Source organism: Pristis pectinata, chromosome 6 (assembly GCF_009764475.1).
Source record: "Pristis pectinata isolate sPriPec2 chromosome 6, sPriPec2.1.pri, whole genome shotgun sequence".
Classification (NCBI taxonomy): Eukaryota; Metazoa; Chordata; class Chondrichthyes; order Rhinopristiformes; family Pristidae; genus Pristis; species Pristis pectinata.
Window position 1 is genome coordinate 52337444 of NC_067410.1, and position 24471 is coordinate 52361914.

The window sequence follows — 24471 nt, forward strand, 5'->3', positions numbered from 1 at the left end:
GCAGCATCCCATGAAGAGCATCAGATGGACACTATTCCTCCAAGTAAACTCTGCTTCAAGCATTAGGAATCTTTTATTCTCAATTGTTTCTCAGTGTTGGTGTCTTTGCTTCACAGGAATATGTGCATGTGAGTGAGCTTCATTTGTTCTCTCAGTTCAAGATAAGAACATTGCTGTCAAGATCAGCATTTACTGCCCTTTCCTAATTGACCCTGAGCAGGTGGTGAACCACCCCCTTCTACTACTGAAGCCCCACTGGTGAAGTCATAGAGTCACACGGCACAGCAACAGGCCCTTTGGCCCACCATATCAATACCACCATTGCACCCAACTATACTAACCTCACATTATATCCAAAGCCTTCGATGCCTGGGCGATTCAACTGCTTCTCCAGATATTTATTTAGTGTAGTGTGAGTATCTGCCTTTACCACTCTCTCAGGCAGTGCATTCCAGACAAGTGGTGTAAACGAGTGGTTGATGGTCAGTGCGGACTCGGTGGGCTGAGAGGCCTGTTTCCATGCTGTATCTCTCTATGACTCCATGACCTCGAGTGGAAGGACCAGTTCTGATGTAGGTAGAGAAAGCAAGTTACCAGGTGCTGTTGAGAGGCTACAAGGTGCCCAGGCAGAAAATGAGGTGTTGTTCCTCAAGTGTACATTGGCCCTTATTATAACAATACAGGAGGACACAGAAAGGTTCAGAGGAGGATGGTGAATTAAAGTGGCAGGCAATGGGAAGCTCAGGGTCAGCTCTGCAAACTGAACACAGGTGCCCCACAAGATGGTCATCTAATTGCATTTGATTTCTCTAATGCAGAGAAGTCATATTGTGAACAACAAGTGCAGTGCACTCGATTGAAAGAAGTGCAGGTATTCAGGCTGCTGGGCTGACCCTGAGTTTCTGTTGCTTGCTACTTTAATTTTCCATCCTGTTTCTGCTCCGAACTATCTGTCTGTGGCTCTTGCGCTTATAACAAGGCCCACAGTGAGCTCGAGGGACAGCATCTCATTTTCTGTCTGGGTACATTGCAAACTTCCAGGTTCAGAATTAAATTGAACAAGTTCAGGCAGCTCCTGTTTTCTGTCTGTGTCAGAACTGGCCACTTCTGCTGTGAATCTGTCATATTGTCTCAGTTTCTCTCTCCACTACATGGGCCCATCTTCTGGATATTCCCTAGAGCTCTGCATTTTGCACCTTTCACATTCCTTTCTTGGTGTTTTCTTTCTCTGCCTCATCTCACAGCTCTTTGATTTCTTTGCCGTGTTCTCACTTTCTAACAACACTTATTAACTGATCAACCATTTTACTTCATTAGCAGCTTATCTCTATGGCAACCCTGACCTCACCCTATCAGAAATATTCCCTTTGTCCAATCCATCTCTCGCAACTTGATACTAACTTGTTTTCTTTCTTTCTCAGTTTCAATGGAGAGTCTTCAACCTGAAACATTAACACCGTTTTCCTTTCCACAGACGCTGCCTGACTTGCTGTGTGTTTCCAGCATTTTCTGTTTTTATTTCATGTTTCCAACATCTACAGTTCTTTGATTTTAATCTCCTGAATTCTTGATTGAATTTACAGAGTCTCTGAGTCTTAATAAGAGGGGATGGCTGGTCCAATGAGTCCACATGGGTTCTTTAGGCAGCAATCCAGTCTCATTTATTAGTGGCTACTATCTATGGTCTCCTTCTAGAAGTCTTCTTCATATTTATTCTGTTAAACCCTTCTATAAATTTAAAAACTCCATTATTGCCATCTTTGGAACTACCCCTTTCGGAGGAACCTCACCCCAACTAGTCCTTTCTGTTGGTTGATGTGCATGTTTCTGTAGATATTCTACTTTCTTCTGGCTCCATCTCCAGTGCCAGTGTTTCTTCTTTGTGATATTGGAGATGCACATAATTGGCACACAAAGGATCCCTTCCTTCTGGGACTGACGTCCATCAACTCTTTGTCATCTTTTCTAAATTTTTTTAATGTCATCTCATTCTGAAATGTTTACCTCTAACTATGGGATTTTGTTTTAGTGTTGTTCAGATTGTACTTGTTTTTAAAGCATATTGATAGGGCAGTGAAGACAATGCACAAATCACAGGTAAATCTTCACACTGACAGATTCAACCTGAACCTCTAGTGTAGGTGTGCCCCTTAACACTAACAGCAACCAGCGCCCTCATTGACTGGCTGCCCCTTTCTGAAGGAAGGATCACAGTTTCAAATGATTATTTCTTTTCTTTTCCATGTTCTCTTCTGTTTCTACAGATCCGGAGAATCATGATTGATAGGAAGAATGGAAATATTACCATTCGAACTCTGACCAAATCCCTGGATGAAGTAAGTGCTATACGCATTTAGATGTGGCTTTGTGCTTTCTTAATAATCAGCATCAATGAGGAAGCAAACTGTCCTTCCAATCAAACTCCAACAACTATTCCAGTGTTCATGAAATGGCCTGATCTAATCCAGTAACTTGTTACTGGTATAGGAATTAATGCAAAGGTATAGACATTGAGACATTTTACTGTGCTATTCTTTCCAGCTAATGCTGGTTCACAAACTAAGGATCAAACATGGCTTCTCTGTGTTGGCATTCTAGCCTTTTAAGTCAGAACATTGTATGTTCATGGACTAGAGCATATGATCAAGGCTGACTCATCAGCATGGTGCTGGTGGAGGTAGCACTCTTCAGATTCTCTCTGCACAGTCTGGTGGTGCAGGACAACCAAGAACAGACCATTTTTCCATTGCTGTTGTGTAAACAACTACCAATTTTTTGACTTAACTCAGAAGCAAAGAGTGTGTTAAGGTTTGAGATGTGATAAAGTGATGGACAAGCTAAATACATTTTTTGCCACCCCAAGTATTGTCTTCATTCATTGAATCACAAGGGGCAGTTCCCAGAAATGAAGCTCAAAAACCTAAGATCTCAAAGTAAAGCATGGGCCTCGAAATCATCAGTATTTCATTTTGCAAACTACTGCCTTAAAAAGAGTAGTCCTTCAATCAGGGAAAAAGAGCCAGCTGATTTTACATAATCTTCCCCAATCACAGATGTATGGGCTTAAGATATATTTTCCATTCATAAAGGGTATGCATTGTTGGCTTCCTCAGGATCTCCCACGTGCAAGGAGCTGGAGTACTGGGAACTTCTTCAGACTTCTAATACATTGTATTCACTGACCAGAAGATCTGAAAATGAAATCAGATGGAATAGGGAGAAGTAGTCCTACAATGAAAAATGGATCAGTCAGGCTAGTTCCTGTTGAAGGGTATCTTAAAGAAACGAACAGTTCAGGTTAATCCAGTGATTTACCAATCAAACATAATGATTGAATACAGGTGCCTGTCATATGAATATGAATGATTGTTTGATTGTTTTAATGTCTTCCTTATTTTCAGAGATATATTGATGAAGTAGATAGGACATACACATGGACCCCAATTCAAAGTGCTGATTACAGGTAATGTGTCTGCCCCAATCCATGATCCTGGAGTTGTAACCTGTCCCAGCGGTATTACAGCCACAGGTTACTTGTTGGCTGTTTCATTTTGACCAAGGAGTATAATACCAGGCTCTGGAATTGGATATTTTGGAAGCATTCAGCATTGTCTAATATGAAAACTCAACCAACTCCAGAGCTCTGTAGTATTTCTGACTGCAAGATTTGAGGTTTATTAACATTTATTTTTATTGGCATTGACTCAAATGTTGTAAAATGAGGAAATGTCGGGCAATGAATATTGTGACTGTCTATCTATGCCTGTCATAATTTTATAAGCTTCTATCAGGTCTCCCTCAGCCACCTGTGGAGTATTAGCACACTCCACACCGATCTCACTATCCTCCGCATCCTTCTCCTTGGTAAATACTGATGCAAAGTACACATTTAGGACCTCAACCACATCCTCCGCCTCCAAGCACATGCTCCCTCCTTTACCCTTAATACTCCTAGCATTAAAATAAACGCACTTCAATGCATCTGCCCCATCAGGTCAATTACCTTGCTCCTGCCTGTTCTTCCTTACAGACTTACTAGTCATGACATCTACTTTCAATCCCTCCACTTTCTGACCTGGTGCTCTGGTTCCCATCCCCCTGCCAAACAAGTTTAAACCCTCCCAAGTAGCACCAGCAACCTCCTGTCCAGTTAGGTGCAACCCATCCCTCTTCTACACGTCACCCCGCCCCAGAAGAGGTTCCAATGATCCAAGAACCTGAAACCCTGCGCCCTGCACCAGCTTCTCAGCCATGCATTCATCTGCTCTATCTTTCTATTCCTACCTTGACTTAGTACGTGACACTGGGAGTAATTCAGAAATTACTGCCTTCAAGGTCCTGCTTTCAGCTCTTTCCTAACTCCTTATACTCACTGCGCAGGACCTCATTCCCTTTTCTACCTCTGCTGGTGGTACCAATGTGCACCACAACCTCTGGCTGCTCACTCTCATGTTCTGCAGCCACTCTGAGGCATCCTGGACCCTGGCACCCGGGAGGCAACCCACCATCCTGGTGTCCTTTTTGCAGCCACAGAATCTCCTGTCTGTCTCCCCCCCCCCCCCCCCCCCACCAACCTATTGAGTCTCATATCACTATTGCCCTTCCTGACTTCTCCCTTCCCTGGTGAGCCTCAGAGCCGGCCACAGCGCCACTAACCTGGCTGCTGCTGCTGTGCCCCAATAGGTCACCACCACCCCCTCCCCAGCAGTATCCAAAGGGGTATACTTGTTGCTGAGAGGAATGACCACAGGAGAATCCTGCACTGTCTACCTGCACCTTCCTGGTGGTCACCTAACCATCTGCTACCTGCACCTTAGGTATGACCACCTCACTAAAACTCTCAGCATCCTAGCCCGTCCTAAGTAGGTCCGACTCCAGCACCAGTTCTTTAATGCAATCAGTCAGGAGCTGCAGCTGGGCGCACTTCCTACAGGTGAAGTCACCAAAGGCACGGGAAGTCTCCCTGATCTCCCACGTCCTACAGGAGGAGCATGCCACTGGCCTAACCGCTATCCCAGCTATTCTAATAGGAAGAGCAGTTTGAAGGAAAACCTTACCTTCTCTTACCTTTTCTTCTGCTCAGCCTCCTCTCACCAAAGCCTCACAAACCAAAGCCTCAACATTTACACTCAAACATGGCACTTACAACTCAGATCTTTCAGGTATGATGAGGCTTTGCATTTCCCTCAGTTGAGGTGACTTCATGTAATGCACAAACCCTTTTACTATCCACCATTGCAATCACTTGGACCATATAATGCCCTTCTTTCACATCACTCCATGTCACCCTATGCTGTCCATTATGCTGTGCACTGTCACTGCATTAGTTATCTTATTCCACAGTCTGGAGCAGGGACCTAAAGCATGGACATCGATTCTTTGCTTGGCCTCTTGAAGAGCCTTCAATATTTTGCCTTGCAAGAGCCCCTAGGCATTGTACACATCAAAATAGCCTGATCACAATGATCTCCCACCACTGAGGAGATCAGGCAAGAAGTGAACTGGAGACAGGTTCGTACAGTGGAGGGAGCTTCAAAAGAGAGGATCAGACAATGGGATCAGACATATAGACAGGTGATTGGGAGAAGTTAAGGAGGTCTAATTCACCCAACTTTTGGATGAGAGTTCCTAATGTAGAATTAGTGTAAATGGGTGGTTATTGGTTGGCATGGACTCGGTGGGCCAAAGGGCTTGTCTCCTTGCTGTAATAACTAATACCCCTTGAGAAGGTATTGGAGAGCCTCTCTGTTCAACTGCTGCAGTGCATGAGGAAGGACATCAGTGCAGAAGAGTCTTTGAAATATTCAAATGGCTTGCTATGCCAATTCAGAAAGAACTTAGGATCAAAGAGTCAAGCAAATTGCAATGAGTCCAAAATGACATTGCCCTCACCAAATAAAGATAACAGATTTAAAGACATCAAATCTAAAGGACATTCATAAAGCGACTGACAGTTGTGATATTCCAGTGGTTTCATCGTCACCTTGACTGAAACTAGCCCTTTATTCCAGACTTAATTAAAATTCTCCAGCTGCCATGGTGAGCTTTGAACTCGTGGCTGCACAACACTTTGAGTTACTGGTCCAGTCACTCTAGTTCACTAACATAACCACCATCCTACCAACTGCTGTAAGGAATTTATTGTTGCAGAATATTCTGAAATGCAATGGAAATAGCAGAATTCTTCAAAGGGCATCAATGAAACCAGGAGTGACTTCCCAGATGTGACATTGTCTCTTTGTTCTCTTTCCAGCCTGGCTCTGGTATTGCCACCGTATAGTAAATATTATATCCATGCCAAGCTGGATGACCAAATCCTTCAAGCTCAGTGTAAGTATCTGTTGTCCAGTCTGTCTGCCCTTTGGCCTGATCTTGAACCTGCAGACACGCCAGCTGTCAGTGGGCTGCAGAAAACTAATGCACTGATAGAAAGCAAGCTTCCCCGCTCACAAATAGCCAATTACACAGGGGCTTTCTGAAGTTGGCGAATCTCCATATTTTGCAAAGCAGAGAAAACAAAGTCAAAGTAAAATTAACATACTAACCAGCTGGTTATGAAGCAAAAGTCGAGCTTTCCTTCTCTTGCTTTCTTCTAGAATATACAATGATTCTGAAGCAGCAAACCATGCAGAGTCTGTGAAAATGTGCATGCTTTTCACCATGCTCTGCTTGGGTTTCAGTTTCTTTCTTGCTTTTTGTTTCATTCTGTTAATTTGTTTTCTTTTTTTTTAATTTCTCCGGATTGTATGGACTTGCTTGCTGTGTTTGCTGAAGCTTTGGAATCATTCGCCCTTGGCCACTGCATGCTGGCCTTGTGTGCAGAGCACCTAGAGCTGTCGGTCTAGATGTTTGCAACTGTTTGTTTGCTCTTTGGAGATTTTTATTTTGTCAGTTGCAAGATTCTCAGTATATTTATACACAATATTTTTATTCAAATAGTAATTGAATAAAATATTGTTTGTGACCCCCTTCCTACCCAACCCCTTTTTTTCTGCTTTCTCTCTCTATGATGGATTCACACAGTCCAAAACAACAACAAGGGCAAGTATCTTAATCTTGGTCCCCTCCCCTCACCCTCTTTGTTCGGTGCCTATCCCCCACTGCACCCAGCCTGCTTGCCCATTTACCTGCCCGTCTGACCCCTTCTCAAATTCCCTTTCCAACCCTCTTGGTGCACTGTCTTGTTATGTCCACAATGGCTTAGAAATTTCCTTTGCATTGCTCTGAATATTTTCCCTTTAGTTACCTGCTTCCTATTGTATGGAACTTTAATGTCCTGCTTTCTCTCTTTTTCTTTCTTTCTTCCTCTCTCACTAACTAACCCCTCTTCCCTATCCTGTCCCCCCTCCTTTCAATGATGCTGAAGAGATATCAGTGCTGTTTGGACCCTTCCCCATTCACTTCCTCCCCTTTAGCCTGTAACTGGACCCTATGCTCCACCCTTTCAAAACAGAGTTTGATTGTCTCCATGTAATGTGGAGAGTTTGGCCATGTTGATGCCTATTGAGTGATATTCAATAGCTGACTACAATTGGTGCAATGGAAGATAGTGGAAAAAATGTAACGGTAATTAATTAAAAATATTCATAGTCCTAAAAGCCTGAATTACCTCATTTTTATTGGCGAATATTTCTGTGTTCCGCAAAAATTACCTGTTTTCTGGGCAACATATTGGCTACAACTGTTCTCCTGAGGTTTGCTTCGATCCCGCAGATCAATCTCTCTACCTCATTTTTTACGAACTGCGTAATTTCTTCTCCTCTCCTGTGCTGATAATAAGGTGTCTAAAACGCTGCTCCTCCCCCTCACCAGTAGTTCCCAGATAATGTTCCTTTTTATTGCAGATTTTGAATCCTTGTTACCCAGCTCCTTTGAGACCGTGGGACATGTATTCATTGCTCCCAGGTAGCTGTGTGTATGTGTGCGCGCTTGCCCATTCACTTCATGCTGTATGCCCATTGTACCATGCATCACTTTGCTGCCCAAATCTTTACATGCCATGAGCCAGTTAATACCACTGCCACCAGCTCACTACCTCCTGCCTCCCACCCGTGCTGTGACTTCCATTTGTACCTCCTCTGGAATGGACATCTCCCTGCTTTGGCCTGGTCTCTTGCCATTATGAAATCAGAAATATATGCACAAGCTTCCAGGCTGCTGTGGCCACTTCCTAAAGGCACCTACCCCTGCATGACAATCACATTTGGCCGTAATTGCCCGGCTGTCTGTGTGTTAAGGAATAGGGAACCTCCTGCAGCATGATCCTCCACCATGTCACTGTCCTATCCTTGTACCAGAGTGACAGCCTAGGGGTTTAAGGGTGAGGGCTTGTCACTGTCTCTTCCACACCAGTGTCCACTTTACCCTCATGGAATGTGTTTACACTTGGATTTCCTCCTAGGGAATACTGCAAGGACCTGGTCAAGTCGGACAACAACACCGAGTTGTTACTCAATTTCATCATGCTGATGGATAAGCACACTCCTGACTCCAAGAACTGTGAGTACAACAATGGTCTTCAGGGAAGGACACCTCATACTGGCTGCTGGCTTAGGGGTACTTTCGGCTTTCTGATTCTATTGTTGCCTTTTTAAACTTTATGTAAATCACCGACCTTTTGTTTGTTAAGTGATGCACTTACTGACATTAAAAGGAGCAACAGTTATGAAGCATTATCTCCAAGTTAATTCTCTTTTGCAGATAAGAGTAAAATTGTTCAAGGCACTGACGCAATATGTGGAAGGGGGTGGGTTCTGATTTTTGTAGTCCCGCTATCCTCTCCCCATGGCCAGATCCACTTTACTAAAGGAGATTTTCTTTAATCTCTTGCAATAACATGTTTTAAGTGCCATTCTTATATTTGGGGTGAGACTGCACTGAGATGAAGACGTCTGGCTGATCAGCCTTTGTAGGCAATGTAGAGGGTGGAAGTGGATGTACCTGTTCACTCACAGAATGGACAAAGTGACGCAAACTTCATCATAGGTTATGGAGACCATTGCTCCATAACCTTTAGAATTGTCATGGACAGGGATAGGAGTAAAGAGGATGGGAAGATATTTAATTGGGGAAAGGCGAATTAGGAAGCTATAAGGCGAGAACTTGGGAGTGTAAATTGGGATGACATTTTTGAAGGGAAATGTACTATGGAGATGTGGTCGATGTTCAGAGATCTCTTACAGGTTGTTAGGGATAAATTTGTCCCAGTGAGGCAGAGAAGGAATGGCAGGGTGAAGGAACCGTGGGTGACGAGAGAGGTGGAACAACTAGTTAGGAAGAAGAGGGCAGCATACATAAGGTGTAAGCAGCAAGGATCGGACAGGGCTCGTGAGGAATATGGAGTAGCAAGGAAGGAACTTAAGGAAGGGCTGAGGAGAGCGAGAAGGGGGCTTGAAAAGGCTTTGGCAAGTAGGGTTAAGGAGAATCCTAAGGCTTTTTTCTCGTACGTAAAGAGCAGAAGGATGGCTAGGGTAAAGGTAGGTCCAATTAAAGACAAAGGTGGGAGGATGTGCCTGGAAGCTGTGGAAGTGGGTGAGGTTCTCAATGAGCACTTCTCTTCAGTATTCACTAAGGAGAGGAGTCTTGATGATGCTGAGAACAGAGTAGGTGAGGGTAATGTTCTAGAGTATGTAGAATTAAGAGAGAGGATGTGTTGGAGTTGTTAGAAAATATTAGGACAGGTAAGTGCCGGGCCTGACGAATATTCCCCCAGGCTGCTTCGTGAGGTGTGGGAGGAGATTGCTGAACCGTTGGTTAGGATCTTTGAGTTCGTGTTGTCAACGGGGATGATACCAGAGGATTGAAGGGTGGCGAATGTTGTCCCCTTATTCAAAAAAGGTAGTAGGGATAGTCCAGGGAATTACAGACCGGTGAGCCTTACATCTGTGGTGGGTAAGCTGTTGGAAAGGATTCTAAGAGATAGGATCGATGAGCATTTGGAGAAACATGGACTGATTAGAGACAGCCAGCATGGCTTTGTGAAGGGAAGATCTTGCCTCACAAGCCTGATAGGGTTCTTTAAGGAGGTGACCAGGAATATTGATGAGGGTAGTGCAGTGGATGTGGTCTACATGGATTTTAGTAAGGCATTTGACAAGGTTCCGCATGGTAGGCTTCTTCAGAAGGTCAGAGGCCAAGGGATCAAGGGAAGCTTGGCCGTGTGGATTCAAAATTGGCTTGGCTGTAGAAAGCAGAGCGTGTGGTGGAGGGAGTGCATTCGGATTGGAGGGCTGTGACTAGTGGTGTCCTGCAGGGATTGGTTCTGGGACCTCTACTTTTTGTGATATTTATTAACGACTTAGATGAGGGGGTGGAAGGCTGGGTTAGCAAGTTTGCAGATGACACAAAGATTGGTGGTGTTGTGGATAGTGTGGAGGGCTGTAGAAGCTTGCAGACTGATATTGATAGGATGCAGAGCTGGGCTGACAAGTGGCAGATGGAGTTCAATCCAGAGAAGTGTGAGGTAGTACACTTTGGAAGGACAAACTCCAAGGTGGAGTACAAGGTAAATGGCAGGATTCTGGGCAGTGTAGAGGAGAAGAGGGATCTGGGGGTTCATATCCACAGAACACTGAAAGTTGCCTCGCAGGTGGATAGGGTAGTTAAGAAAGCTTATGGGATGTTAGCCTTCATAAGTCGGGGGATCGAGTTTAAGAGCCGCAAAGTGATGATGCAGCTTTACAAAACTCTGGTTAGGCGACACTTAGAGTACTGTGTCCAGTTCTGGTCGCCTCATTATAGGAAGGATGTGGAGGCGTTGGAAAGGGTGCAGAGAAGATTTACAAGGATGCTGCCTGGATTAGACGGTATGGATTATGAGGAGAGACTAAAGGAGCTAGGGCTGTTCTCATTGGAGAGAAGGAGGATGAGGGGAGACGTGATAAATGTATACAAGATATTGAGACACTGAAGTGTCGTTTGGGTTCCATCGTGGAACATTTGGATTTCGTATGTACTCTCTCTATGTTTTTCTACATCTACATCTTATCTTCAGACAACGGTGGTTGTTGAAGAAGCCCTTGCTCATGTTTCACCTTATGGCTTGCGGAACTGAACTTTAAGAACCATTCAGGAACTGGAGTTTTGGACTTTGTCACACACACACACACGAAGAGTTAGTTTTTGGGGTTAACGTTCGAGGTTTAACATTCTTGAATTCTAACATACTAACATTTTTACTTTTATTTTACGTATTATCAATAGTAGTGATTAATAAAATAGTTTTTAACACTGAAACATGCTCAGTGTGTTTCTTTTGTTGCTGGTTCATGACAAAATTGGGGGCTCGTCCAGCGCCTCTTTCCCAAGGCGACAATGCTCAAAACAAGAGGACATGGCTTTAAGGTATTGAGCGGGAAGTTCAAGGGAGATGTCAGAGGGAGGTCTTTCACCCAGAGAGTGGTTGGTGCATGGAATGCGCTGCCTGGGGTGGTGGTGGAGGCTGGTACGTTGGACAAGTTCAAGAGATTGTTAGATAAGCATATGGAGGAATTTAAGATAGAGGGATATGTGGGAGGAAGGGGTTAGATAGTCTGAGGTATGGTTTGAAGGGCGGCACAACATGGTGGGCCAAAGGGCCTGTATCATCTGTATTGTTCTGTGGTTCTATGGTTCTATGGTAGGGTTACCCTTGTTCTCAGACATGCTGATGCAAGTAACAAAGTTCATCAATGATGGGTATGTTGCTGACTTGGAGTCATACAGTTGTTAACCACAGAAACAGGCCCTTCAGCTCACCACATCCGTGCCAATTGTTGTACCGATCTATACAAATCCCACTTACTCGCATTTGGCTGCTGGCCTCCCAAGCCTTGGCTATTCAAGTACTTGTCTAGATGCTTGTTAAGTGTTGAGATTGTATCTCCCTCCATCACCTCCTCTGGCAGTTCCAGACATCAATCACTCTCTGTGTGAAAAACTTTCCCTTCAGATTCCCTCCAAGCCTCCTCTGTCTCACCTGAAATCTGTGCCCTCTGGTTTTAAACACCTCCACTATGGGGAAAAGATTCTGACTTTCTACCCTATCTATGCCTCTCACAATTCGTTATGCCTCTATCAGGTCCCCCCTCAGCCTCCTCCACTCCAGGGTAAACAAGCCCACCCTATCCAGCCTCTCCCCATAACTAAAGTTAATTTACAGTTTTACTTTACAGGAATCAAGGCTTGGAGCGAGAACGGGAGAGTTTAAAGGAGGTAGGTCTCAGGGCTAGCTTATGAGTTTCACCCTACAGGAACTTAAAGGAGGAAAGTTCGCAAATTGTTAAGTTAACAGTTGATTGGCTAATTATCTAATTAACAGCAGCCATTAAAAAGAAAGTAGGGTCAAGCTAAGCAGCCATTGTTGAGTTGGGAGGCTCTGGCCTCAAGAGGTTTTGGTGTGAAGAGGCTGAGTAGTGGCCCAGGTGTTGGGAGTGAGAGCGGATCTTTAAAAAGGCTTTGGTGAGGAGGTACAGGTAAGAACAAGTAAGGTTTTATTTTGTTGTTGATCCTTTGCACTTGATCAGTGCAGGCAGGATAGCAGTCAGGGCAGTGGAATGCTCCTCCTGCAAGATGTGGGAAGTCAGGGAACCTCACGGTCTCCCTGCTGACTACATCTGTAGGAAGTGCACCCAGCAGCAGCTCCTGAGAGACTGGGTCAAAGAACTGGAGGTGGAGTTGGATGTACTCAGGATCATCCAGGAATCTGAGAACGTCATAGATGAAGCGTTTATAGAGGTGGTGACACCCCAAGGTATAGTCTTCAGATAGGCGGGTGACCAGCAGGAAAAGTAAGGGGAGTAGGCAATCAGTGCAGAGTTCCCCTGTGATCATTCCCCTCACTAACAGGTACACCTCTTTGGATAGAGGGGGATGTTCTTTCAGGGGCTAGCAGCAGCAGTTAGGTCTCTGGCACTGTGACTGGCTCTGAGGCTCAGAGGGAAATGGTGCAGTCAGACAGGGCAATAGGAGACTCGATAGTGAGGGGGGCAGACAGAAGATTCTGTGGCTACAGAAGAAATGCTAGGATGGTGTGTCGCCTTCCGGGTGCCAGGGTCAAGGATGTCTCTGAGGGTCTGCAGAAATTTCTTGAGCGGGAAGGTGAACAGCCAGAGGTCGTTGTACTTTGTGGTACAAATGACGCAGGTAGAATAAGGGATGAGGTCCTGCAGAATGACTGTAGGGAGATAGGTAAGAAGTTAAGAAGCAGGACCTTGAGGATAGTGATCTCCAGATTACTCTCAGTGCCACATGCTAGCGAGGTCAGAAACAGAAGGACAGACCGGATGAATTTATGGCTGAGGAGTTGGGGCAGGGAGCAGGGATTCAGGTTCTTGGACCATTGGGATCTCTTCTAGGGTAGAGGTGACCTGTATAAGAGGGACGGGTTGCACTTGAACCAGAGAGGGACCAATATCCTTGCAGGGAAATTTGCTAACGCTACATGGGAGGGTTTAAACCAGATTGGCAGGGGGATGGGACTCTGAGCAGGAGCAGGTCATGGGATAAAGCAGTAGCCTGCGAGATCAAGTTTAGTAATCAGGACAGCCAGGGGCACAGTGAATGTGGAGGGATAGAAATACTAAGTTAAACTGCATTTATTTCAACACAGGAGGCTTAACAGGTAAGGTGGACAAACTCGGAGCGTGGATTGGCTCTGAGGACTGGGATGTTACAGCCATAACAGAAACATGGCTGAGGGAAGGGCAGGACTGGCAGCTCAATGCTCCAGGATACAGATTCTGCAGACGTGACAGAGGTACAGGTAAGTGAGGAGGGGGTGTTGCCTTTTTAGTAAGGGAGACTGTAACAGCAGTACTTGGAAATGATATTTTTGGAAGATTGTCCAGTGAGGCCATATAGGTAGAACTTAGAAACAAGAAGAGGGGGGGCATCACTCTAGTGGGGCTGTATTATAGACCCCCCCCCACCCCTGGTCTATAATAGTAGTGGGAACTTGAGGAGCAGGTGTGTAGAGAAATTGCTCAGAGTGGTAAGATTAATATAGTTGTATTAGTGGGAGATTTTAATTTCCCCGGTATTGACTGGACCACCTAGAGTGTTAAGGGCCTGGACGGGGTGGAATTTGTGAAAAGTGTCCAGGAAAGTTTCCTGAGTCAATATATAGAGGACCCTCCTCAGGAGGGTGACATACTGGACCTTCTCTTAGGGAATGAGGCAGGGCAAGTAACTGGAGTGGCAGTCAGGGAGCACTTTGGTCTTAGTGACCATAATTGTATTAGTTTTAAGATAGTGATGGAAAAGGATAGGACAGGTCCACAGGTTAGGGTCCTAAACTGGAGCAGGGCTAATTTTGTGGGAATTAGGCTGGATCCAGCAGAGGTTGATTGGGTGAGCCTGTTTGAAGGGAAAGGAACGAATAACAAGTGGGAGGCTTATAAGAGTGTGATATCAAGAGTCTAAGAGCCTGACATCAGCAGTGGGGAAGTTACTGGAGGGAATTCTAAGGGACAGGATCTACCAGCATTTGGATAGACCGAGTCTGATTAGGAGGAGTCAACATGGCTTTGTGCATGGAAAGTCATGCTTGATGAACCTTTTAGAGTTTGTTGAAGAGGTAACCAAAAAGGTAGATGAGGGTCGGGCAGTAGATATTGTATATTTGGACTTTAGCAAGGCCTTTGACAAGGTCCCACATGGTAGGCTGGTCTGGAAGGGGGCGGCACGGTAACGTAGCGGTTAGCGCGACGCTATTACAGTGCCAGCGATCGGGGATCGATTCCCGTTGCTGTCCGTAAGGAGTTTGTACATTCTCCCATGTCTGCGTGGGTTTCCTCCAAGTGCTCCGGTTTCCTCCCACATTGCAAAGACATACGGGTAAGTTAATTTGGGTTTAAAATGGGCGGCGCGGACTTGTTGGGCTGGAAGGGCCTGTTACCATGCTGTAAATAAAATTTTTTAAAAAAGGTGAGTTCTCAGGGAATCCAAGGAGAACGAGTTAGGTGGATTCAAAATTGGCTCGGAGGTAGGAAGCAGAGGGTGGTGGTGGTTGAAGATTGTTTCTTGGAATGGAGGCCAGTGACTAGTGGTGTGCCACAGGGGTCCGAGTTGTGACCCTTGTTATTTGTTATTTACATAAATGATTTGAATGATCAGTATGTTTAATGACACGAAATTAGGAGGTGTTGTTGATAGTGAGGAAGGTTATCATAGATTACAGGGAGATCTTGATCAGTTAGGGAAGTGGGCAGAGGAGTGGCAAATGGATTTCAATACAAGTAAGTGTGAGGTGATGCATTTTGGAAAGTCAAACCAGCGTAGGACTTATGCTATAAATAGTCGGGCACGAGGGATTGTAATGGAACAGAGGGACCTAAGAATACAAGTGCATAGTTCGTTGAAAGTGGCATCACAGGTAGACAGAGTGGTGAAAAAGGCGTTTAACATGCTGGCCTTCATCAGTTAGGGCATTGGGTATTGGAGTTGAGACAATTATATTGCAGTTGTATAAGTCGATGGTGAGAACGCCTTGGTGTACTGTGTACAGTTTTGGTCACCCTGTTATGGGAAAGACATAGTTAAACTGGAAAGAATGCAGAAAAGATTTACGAGGATGTTGCCAGGACTAGAGGGCCTGAGTTATACGGAGAGGTTGGCCAGGCTAGGACTTTATTCCTTGGAATGTAGGAGAATGAGGGGCAACCTTATAGAAGTGTTTAAAATGATGAGAGGCATAAATAAGGTGGACTGTAACAGTCTTTTCCCCAGGGTAGGAGAGTCCAAAACTAGGGGGCATATATTTAGGGTGAGAGGGGAAAGATTTAAAAGGGACCTAAAGGGGCAACTTTTCATGCAGAGGGTGGTGAGCATATGGAATCAGCTGCCAGAGGAAGTGGTTGAGGCAGGTACAGTAGATTTATTTAAGAAGCACTTCAATAGGTACATGGAGGGGCGGGGCTTAGAGGGATATGGGCCAAATGCAGGAAATTGGAACTAGCTAGATGGGCACCATGGTCAGCATGGGCACATTGGGCTGAAGAGCCTGTATCCATGCTGTATTGGTCTATGACTCATAAGTCCTCCAATCCAGGCAATATCCTGGTGAATCTCCTCTGCACATTCTCCAGCCCAATCACATCCTTCCTATAGTGTGGTGACCAGAACTGCATACAATACTACAAATGCAGCTTAACCAGAGTTTAGTAAAATTATAACATGACATCCCAGCTTTTATGACATATGCCTTCTTCAACACCGTATTCGTGAACTATGGACTTCATTGTACCTGTGCATACATGTACATGTGCACATAACAATAAATCTGACTTTGACTTTGTAGACCAAGATCTCCCTGTTCATCAACACATCCAGGGCAGGCACAGTAGTGTAGCGGTTAGAACAACGCTATTATGCCAGTGACCTGGTTTCAATTCCGGCTGCTGTCTGTAACATGTATGTTCTCCCTGTGACTGTGTGGGTTTCCTCTGGGTGCTCCGGTTTCCTCCCACATTCCAAAAGACGTACGGGTTAGGAAGTTGTGGGCAGGCTATTTTGGCACCAGAAGTGTTGTGACGCTTGCGGGCTGCCCCCAGAACACTCTATGCAAAAGGCGCATTTCACTGTGTGTTTCGATGTTCATGTGACAAATATCCTCCATTTACTGTGCATGTCCTTCCCTCATTTCACTTCTCAAAATGCATCATCTTACACTTGTCAAGGTTAAATTCCATCTGCCATTGCCTGGCACAATTTTGCATTGATCTTTATCCTGCTGTAGCTTAGACAACCATCCTCGCTTTCAACAACACCACCAACTTTTATGTCATCCGCAAACTTAATAATTATACCTCTTACGTTCACATCCAAGTCGTTAACATTCATCATGAACAACAGGTGTCCCAACACTGATGCATGCAATACACCACTGGTCACAGACTTCCAATCAGCAAAGCATCCTTCCAACACCACCCTCTGCCTCCAAACACCAAGCCAATTTTGGATTCAGTTAGCCAGTTGACTTCAGATCCCATTTGCCTCTACCTTCTGGACCAGCCTATCATGCAGGACCTGGTCAAATGCCTTACTAAAGCTCACCTGGACAATGTCTATCACCCTGCCTTCGTCAATCTTAGTTACTTTTTTAAAAGCCCATATGAAATTACTGAGACAGGATTTCCCCTGGACAAAACCATGCTGACCATCCCTAATTCATCCTGTCCCTTTGAACTTTTTCCCAACAATTTCCTTACCACTGACGTAAGGCCCACTTGCATTTAAGTAAATGTATTTGTGCATGCCTGCCCTCCCATACCCTCAAAACTGCCTCAGTCTGCTCTGCCCATTGGATTTGCTTTATTTATTCTCTACATTTGAGACAAGCCTGCTGCACTACTATCCCACCCCACCCCCCCATCAAATTTTTAACCCCTCCCGAGTAGCGTGAGAAACCTCCCTGCAAGAATATTGTCTCCCTCCAGTTTATGTGCAACCACTCCTTATTGTACAGGTCCCACCTCCCTCAGAAGTGATCCCAATGATCTAAGTACCTAAATCTCACCTCCCTGCTCCAACTCTTTGGCCACAAGTTCATCTGTTCTATCCTCTTATCTGTACCTCACTAGCACATGGCACGGAGTAATCCTGAGATTACAACCTTCTGCCAAACTTCCTAAATTCCCTCTGCGGGGCCTCATCCCTCTTTCTGCTTATGGTGTTAGTACCAGGACTGGTGCAGGATCTCAGCCTGAAACCTCAGTCATCCCTTGGCCTCTAATGATGCTGCCTTGATCTGCTGAGTTCCTTCAGCAGTTTGTTTATCAGTGTCAATTCCAGCATCTGCAGTCTCTTGTGGCTTCATGTACCACGACCTCTGGCTGTTCTCCCTCCCTCTTCAGAATATTCTCTGAGACATCTCTGACCCTGGCACCAGGGAGACAACAGACCATTCCGGAGTCATGCTCTCGGCTGCAGGAACTCGGGAACAGTGCTCTGTTCTCCTCACTAATGAATCCCCCACCAGTACCTCTCACCTAGACTCCTCACTCCTCTGTTGTGGATCAGAGCCACCTGTGGTGCCACAAACTCAGCTGCTGCTGCTTTCCTCTGAGAGACCATCCCCTCCAACAGTATCCAACATGTTATACCTGTGTAAGAGGGGAGTGACCACAGGGAACTCCTGCACTACCTGCCTGCAGTTAATACCCTTCCTGGTGGTGACCTATTTTCTTTCTTGTGCTTTCACTCTCTCTCGGGCGTTCTCCCTCATGCTCTCTCTCTCTCCCTCATGCTCTCTCTCACTCTCACTCTCTCTCTCGTGCTCTCTCTCACTCACACTCCCTGCTTCTCTCTCTCTCACGTGACCAACTCTGCATCGTGGATACTCCACAGAGGGTCCAAACGCAGCTCCAACTCCTCTGCACAGGGACATTGGGCGCCTCGCTCATTTCCCACGTATCCCACGATTCCACAGATCAACATTAGGACTATACACTACCGACTCCCGTACCCTGTACCACTCAACTCTGCTGGTAGATACCTACCTGATCACCCTCCTCACCATATCCTGTCACTCACCAAAGCCCACACTTTGACCTCAACAGCAGCACTTCGACCTGACAGCATTTATAATGACCACTCTCAAAATTCTGGATGCTCTTTTATACTAGTCTCTTTGCACTGCTGCTCTCACCTCTCCTGCCTGCTTGGAAAACATTTCCTATTGCAAGGCTTGGGTAAGTGCACATTCCCCACCCTCTGGAACTGTTTCCTCCCATGTTACTGATCCCACTGGCATGCTGCTGGAATTCAAAGCCATTCCCTCCCTCCTCTCAATTCAGGGCTGTTTTGCCAGCAGTCAGTGCCCTGGGATATTGTAAACCTGAGGAACATTAATATGTTTGGACTCAAGAGTGTGGAATATCTGCTGAGAGTAACTTACAGAGATACGGGTGGATCCAGTGTTTGTGCTTCTTGTAGGCAAGCACAGTGGTTAGTGTAACACTCTCACAGTGCCAGCGATCCAGGTTCCATTCCAACCGCTATCTGTAAGGAGTTTGTACATTCTCCCCGTGTCTGCATGGGTTTTTTCTGGGTGTTCCGGTTTCTCCCACATTCCAAAGTCATACGGGTTAAGAAGTTGTGGGCATGCTATGTTGGCGCCGGAAGCGTGGCAACACTTGCAGGCTGCCCCCAGAACATTCTACGCAAAAGATGCATTTCACTGTGTCTTTTGATGTACATGTGACTAATGAAGAAAGCTTATCTTAGATACCAATGACAAAGACAAGCCAAAGGATGATGAAAAGTGAAAACGTAGATGGGTGGATTAGCAAGTTCACAGATGATACGAAGATTGGTGGTGTTGTGGATAGCGTAGAAGATTGCCAAAAGATACAGTGGGATATAGATCCATTGCAGATATGGGTGGAGAAATGGAAGATGGAGTTTAATCTGGCCAAATGTGAGGTGTTGCACTTTGGGAGATCAAATATAAAGGGGCAGTACACTGTTAATGGCAGAGGGAGTGCTGATGTACAGAGGGACCTTCGGATCCAAGTCCATAGCTCCTTGAAAGTGGCTGCACAAGTTGATAGGGTGGTAAAGAAGCCGTATGTCATGCTTGCCTTTATTAGTTGAGGCATTTTCGAGGGTCGTGAAGTTATGTTGCAGCTTTATAAAACTCTTGTTAGGTCACTTCTGGAGTATTGCATTCAGTTCTGGTCACCCCATTATAGGAAGAATGTGGAGGCTGTGGAGTGGGTGCAGAAGAGGTTCACCAGGATGCTGCCTAGATTAGAGGGCAAGTGCTGTAAGGAGAGCTTGGACAAACTTGGGTTGTTTTCTCTGGAGTGGCAGAGGCTGAGGGGAGACCTGATGGAAGTTTATAAGATTATGAGAGGCACAGATAGAGCAGACAGCCCATATTGTTTTCTCAGGGTCGAAAGGTCCAATACTGGAGGACATGCATATAAGATGAGAGGGGTAAATTCAAAGGAGATGTACAGGGCAAGTTTTTTTACACAGAGTGGTGAGTGCCTGGAATGCACTGCGTAGAATGGTAGTGGAAGCAAATATGATAGAGGTGTTTAAGGGGCTCTTAGATAGCCACATGAATGTACAGAGAATGGAGGGATATAGACATTGTGTAGGAGGAAGGGATAAGTTTAATTAGGCGCTTAATTACAAGCTTACTTAGTTCGGTACAATTTTGCGGGCCAAAGGGCCTGTTCCTGTGCCGTACTGTTATATGTTCTATGGGACTCAAGGAGCAATTTTTTCTCATAGAAGGTGGTGGGTATGTGGAACGAGCTGTTAGAGGAGGTAGTAGAGGCCCGATCACCGATCTCTGCGCTACCCCATTAGTCACAGCCTGCCAACCCAAGAATGAAACTTATATTCCCACTCTTTACTTTCTATTGGATAAACAATTCTCAATCCATATCAGAATGTTATCCTCCAACTCCATGTACTCTAACCTTGTTGACCAACCTCCCATATAGGACGAATGAAAACCCTTCTGAAAATCCAAATACACCACATCCACTGGTTCCCTCTTCTCTATTCAACTTCTCACATCCTCAAAGAACTTCAGTGGATTAGTCAAAGATGATTTTCCTTTCACAAATCCATGCCGACTCTGCTCTGATTCTGTTCAAGGCAGTTTGTTATGACACCTTTCATTATAGGTTGCACCACTTTCCCTACCACTGATGTTAGGCTAACAGGACAGTAGCTCCTTGTGTCCTTGTTCTGTCTTTCATGGTCACTTCTGCTCTCCTCCAGTCCAAGGAGCAATTCCAGAGTCCACAGAGTTTGAGGATGTTTACTGTTGCTGTTACCAGACTGTTTACCGATGCTTTATCTATTTTTTTCAAAACTCCAGGATGTGGTTAATCAGGCTTGGAATTTTTCAGCTTTTAATCTCATCAACTTCTCTTGTGCTTTTTTATAACTTATACTTATTTCCTTCAGTTCCTCATTCTTGCTGGACCCTTGGACCTCTGGTATTTCTAACTATCTTTTGGTGACCTCTTCTGTATTCTAAGGAACTATCTCGACAACATTCTATAAACCTCATCTGTGCTATAATTTCCATCTAATATTTCCAGTCTATATGTACATTAATTCCCATATAATTATCGAGTGCCTTTTGGTGATCCTTCTTTATACTCTGCGATTAGTGTTAGGGGAGCTGTATGCTACTCCCAGAAGTAACTTCTTGCCATTATTATTTTCCATCTCCACCCAAATCATTTCCACATCCTGGTTTTCTGAACTTAGGTCACCCCTCTCTATTGTGCTAAGATCATCATCAATTAACAGTCACTTCTCCACCTTTTCCCCAGCTTCCTAGCTATGTCTATAGAAGTATATACAATCATGAGGGGCATAGATAAGGTGAATGGTCGGTCTTTTTCCCAGTGTAGTGAGTCTAAAACCAGAGGGCATAGGTTTAAGTTGAGAGGGGAAAGATTTAAAGGGGACCCGAGGAGCAGGTTTTTCACAGAAATTGGTGAGTATATGGAATGAGCTGCCAGAGGAAGTGGTAGAGGCAGGTACAATTACAACATTTAAAAAAACATTTGGTCTGATGCATGGATAGTAAAGGTTTAGAGGGATCAGGGCCAAATTAGTCAATTGGGACTAGTTGAGGAAGGCGCCTTGGTTGGCGTGGATCAGGTGGGCCAAAGGGCCAGTTTCTGTGCCATCTAACTTGATGCCTCTGACAAAATACAAAAAACTTTCATTCTCTGATAGGATTTCTGTACTGTACCTTACACAGTTTTAACCCTTAACAACTGTAAGTGTCACGTACTCTTCCTTCAACATCAGATTCTAATCCATCTCATGTCTCTGTAATGTCTATCTGATCACACTTACTTACTTCTATTTGTACTCTCAGTTCATTTGTTTCATTTCAAATGTGCCCACCAAGTCTGTGTTCACTATCAAACATCCAGCTACACTAATCCAACACTAATCCCAATTCATTCTCCCCACATTCTCATCAACTACCCCCAGATTCTACCACCAACCTATACATTAGTGGTAATTTACAGCGGCCAATTAACCTGCTAACCAGCACGTCTTTGGGACATGGCAGGAAACCAGAGCACCCAGAGGAAACCTGTAGGGTCACAGGGAGAGTGTGTAAACTCCACACAGACTGCACCGGAGGTCAGAATTGGAATTGTGCCACCCTGTGGTTTACTTTTGTCCTTTTCTTATTTTTGTAATCTCGAGCTTTATCTACTGACTTACTGAGCTTTATCTACTGATTTACTAGATTTGTACTCTGTATCTCTTTGTGCCACAGTCGGTTTCTCATTTCCCATATTATTAATACCTCCCTTTCTAGCCTTGTCTCTATTCTTTGGTTAACCACTGCTTCGCAATTTTCATCCTTTGCCACCACAATTTAGTTTAACATTCTCTATACTGCACTAGTTATGAAGCTTGCTGGCTGCAAGTTCCAAAATAATTCAAGTGTAGACCCCCCAACAATACTGTGCCAGACACTGGTGTCAATTCCCCCAATAACCAGAATCCACTTCTACCACACCAGTCTTTCAGCCACACAATCATTGATCTGATTTATCCTGGGCCCAACATATGTGGCTCAGGTAATAATCCAGAGGGTGTGCGTCTTATTCTGCTGCCAACTCTTCACACTGACTGTCCAGGTCTCTTTAGATTATAGAAAAGAGAACAGTACCATGCCCCTCATGATTTTTATAAACCTCTATAAGGTCACCCCTGAGCCTCCTTCGCTCTAGGGAAAAAAGCCCCAGCCTATCTAGTCTCTCCTTGTAGCTCAAGCCCTGTAGTCCCAGTAACATCTTTGTGAATCTTTTCTGCATCCTTCCCAGATTAATGACATCCTTCCTATTACTAGATGACTAAAATTGCACACAATACTCCGGTGAGGTTGTGCTGTGTTTTGTGATTAGTGCTGTGCTTGTTTGTATTAGGTATAAATACCTGCTTAGAAATTCATCCCTGATCCCCAGCACTGGAGCCTAATTGTCCACAAATTGCTCTTACCGTTTTTGGTGTGGAAGCAGGATTGTGGGTCCCCCTAACACGTTTTGTGAATGTAGCATAAAGACCTACACTAAACTTCAATTGCAAAGTTTACAGAACAGTGTTGTGGTGTTTCCCTGGATACAGTTAAGCTGACACTGACCTTTTGCGTCTCAGCCCAGCTAAGCACATTTGGATTTACGTTAACTCTGTCTACCAGTGGTATTCTGTGACCCTCTGCCTTCCTAATTTCCCTATACTCTTTATACTCTTGATTGATCTCCCCTATCTTTATACCTGCTTTATACTTCCTTTTTTCTCTTTGATCAACTCGCATCATCCAGGGTTCCATGTCTTTGTTAACCCTTGACTTTCACTCTTACAGAAACATGTCAGCCCTGAACTCTTCCTCGGAATATTTCCCACTGTGCAGATGTCAATTTACCTGCAAGCAGATGCTCCCAATCAACCTTTGCCAGGTCCTGCTTTATTTTAATGAAATTGGTCTTCACCCAGTTTAAGACCTTAATTCTTGTCTGTCCCTATCTTTTTCATAACCACTTTGAATTATACAGGGTTATGGTCACCATCTCTAAAATTGTTCCCCCACTGATACTCCCTCCAGCTGATTGGCTACATTCCCCATGATGCTCCTTTCCTTAATGGTCTATCTACATACTATGTCAAAAAGCTCTCCTGGACACACCTCAAAAATGTTGCCCCCTCTGAGCCTTTTACACTCAGGAAATCCCAGTTAATATTTGGGAAAATGATATCCCCTGATACTGTAACCCTACTTTTATCACATCTCTCTGCTATTTGCCTATATATCTGTTCCTCTATCTCCTGTTGACTGTTTGGAGGTATGTAATACACCCACAGCAAAGTGATGATGCCCTTTTTGTTTCTAATCTCTACCCAAATGGCCTCATTTGAGAAGCCTTTTAGGATGTCCTTCCTCAATGATGAAGTAATGAATTCCTTGTGCAACATCTCCTCTTTTACATCCCCGTCTGTCTCACCTGAAAACTCCTTACCCCAGGGTACTGAGTTGCCAGTCCTGCTCGTCTTTCAAAGTAGATGAAGTGTGTAAGTTAGGTGACACAGGCAGTAAGCACCAGACCGTGAGATGTGGCAGAGCCTGGAAAGATGCCACACTGGGGAAGCTGGGAACAGCCATGATCCTGATGTAAGGCAGAGCTGGAACTCACACCAGGCTGTGTTTGAGGTTACAGTCAGTGACCAATCTTTTAAGTGCCTGGTTTCAATTGAACCAGGGCTAACAAAATCAGATTGTTCTCTGAGTAAAGGGGAACAGTGACTTTTCAGACAGTGAGGTTTAAAATCTCACTGCAGATATATTTGCATGTTTCACTACCGCTGAAGTTATTTGGGGAAATTTTAGGCTGGGCAGTAAGTGTTAGGGAAAACACTTTTTCCCTAAAGAGGAGTAGGTCAGAGGAAGAAGGGGATGGGGAAAAGTCAGATCTGACAGGTAGAGAGGCTTTGAGG

At 44.8% G+C, this 24471-nt stretch overlaps 1 protein-coding gene across 4 annotated transcripts in view; it reads left to right on the forward strand.

Moving 5' to 3' along the window:
- The window catches only part of cacna2d2a (calcium channel, voltage-dependent, alpha 2/delta subunit 2a), a 602032-nt gene that overhangs the window by 486835 nt on the left and 90726 nt on the right, over positions 1 to 24471 (forward strand). For 3 of the 4 annotated variants that reach the window (XM_052017908.1, XM_052017910.1, XM_052017911.1), the window contains 6 exons: positions 2265 to 2336; positions 3402 to 3463; positions 6254 to 6330; positions 7024 to 7041; positions 7845 to 7905; positions 8402 to 8499. In XM_052017908.1, coding sequence (XP_051873868.1) covers positions 2265 to 2336; positions 3402 to 3463; positions 6254 to 6330; positions 7024 to 7041; positions 7845 to 7905; positions 8402 to 8499 — 388 coding nt within the window. The remainder of the gene's footprint in view (positions 1 to 2264; positions 2337 to 3401; positions 3464 to 6253; positions 6331 to 7023; positions 7042 to 7844; positions 7906 to 8401; positions 8500 to 24471) is intronic. The other variant, XM_052017909.1, reaches the window with a different exon arrangement.